Below are 1,543 nucleotides of genomic sequence, written 5' to 3'. Positions count from 1 at the left end.
GTGTGTGTGTGTGTGTGTGTGTGTGTGTGTGTGTGTGTACCTGGCAGACGCAGCCTTCAGATCTGTGAAGTGGGAGTGAAGGATTCGGATGCTGTCGTAACACACCACATTGACGAGGTTGATGTCAGCCAGTCTGGACCTGAGCTGCCCGATCATCTGCCACCAGTCTTCCAGCAGCATGGAGTACAGCTGGCCTTCATCACGACTCAGAGACATGTACCAGGACAGGATGTAGTCTCTGTAGGCAAAGTCAAACACTGCAGAGAGGAGGAGGAGGTGAAACAGTTGGTTTGAACATGACACCAACAGAAACATGAAGACATAGTAACAAATATCATTAACTTTAAGGGTTTTAAATTAAACACCCAGTTGTAGACAGAGACTCTCTTATGTTTAGAAAACTTGTGTGTTGGGAATGTTATCAGCAACTACCACTTTAAATGTCAGCTCAAACTGACAGGCTGTGAATTAGCTTGGTTTTAAAAGTAATTCAGCTTCACTAAATCTGTGAAATGAGATATTTTACTAACAGACAGCTGAAAAAAGCCACTGAGCAGACAATTATTGAAGATTTGTTTGTCTTATTAAAGCACAGAAAATGGTTGCTCCCTTTGATTGAAGGTAACCAAGCTGAACCATCAGGTTTTGTTTGCTCAGAGGTCAGGTGTAGCAGACGGGAGAGAAAACAAACAGGTTCATCACAGTGATGACTCAGAGAGACAAAAACAACACAAGCTCACACACTGGGAGCAGGAAACCTGACAAACTAAACTGTTCAAACACACACACACACACACACACACACACAGATCGTCACATCTTAATGAGACAGAGAACAAAAAGGTTATAATCTGAATATCATTAGCAACTCCTCCTAATTTTACAGTTTAATACAGATTGTAAAATAAACTGTCCTAATATTGCTCCTGCTGCCTGCTGTGGGTGAACCTGCTCTCATTGAACCAGAAGGTCAGACAAATTTATTTAAAGATGTGGATCAAATTATTTGTTTGAAAACTAAATATGATCAGAATGAGCTTGTTTGTTTGTTTGTTTGTTTGTTTCTTTCTTTCTTGCAAATTCCTAGTTTTCCATTTAGAGATTGACACTTTTTATTACAAAAAAAACACAGTTGTTGTAAACAGGTGGTCTGGATGGATGGATGGATGGATGGATGGATGGATGGATGGATGGATGGATGGATGGATGGATGGATGGATGGATTGATCGATTGATGGAAACGGGTGATCTGGATGGATGGATGGATGGATGGATGGATGATGGATGTATGATGGATGGATGGATGATGGATGTATGATGGATGATGGATGATGGATGTATGATGGATGGATGGATGGATGATGTATGGATGATGGATGGATGGATGATGGATGTATGATGGATGGATGGATGATGGATGATGGATGGATGATGGATGGATGGATGATGGATGGATGATGGATGGATGGATGATGGATGATGGATGAATGATGGATGGATGGATGATGGATGGATGATGGATGGATGGATGATGGATGGATGG

At 41.4% G+C, this 1,543-nt stretch overlaps 1 protein-coding gene across 1 annotated transcript in view; it reads right to left on the bottom strand.

Moving 5' to 3' along the window:
• The window catches only part of snx25 (sorting nexin 25), a gene marked incomplete in the record, with an annotated part of 55,293 nt that overhangs the window by 41,660 nt on the left and 12,090 nt on the right, over window positions 1-1,543 (bottom strand). The window contains 1 exon segment of the mRNA XM_014030646.1: window positions 41-257. Coding sequence (XP_013886100.1) covers window positions 41-257 — 217 coding nt within the window.

The sequence above is a fragment of the Austrofundulus limnaeus genome, unplaced genomic scaffold (assembly GCF_001266775.1).
Source record: "Austrofundulus limnaeus strain Quisiro unplaced genomic scaffold, Austrofundulus_limnaeus-1.0 Scaffold1094, whole genome shotgun sequence".
Classification (NCBI taxonomy): Eukaryota; Metazoa; Chordata; class Actinopteri; order Cyprinodontiformes; family Rivulidae; genus Austrofundulus; species Austrofundulus limnaeus.
Note: the sequence above shows the minus strand (reverse complement) of the source record. Positions and strands in the feature narration are given on the sequence as shown.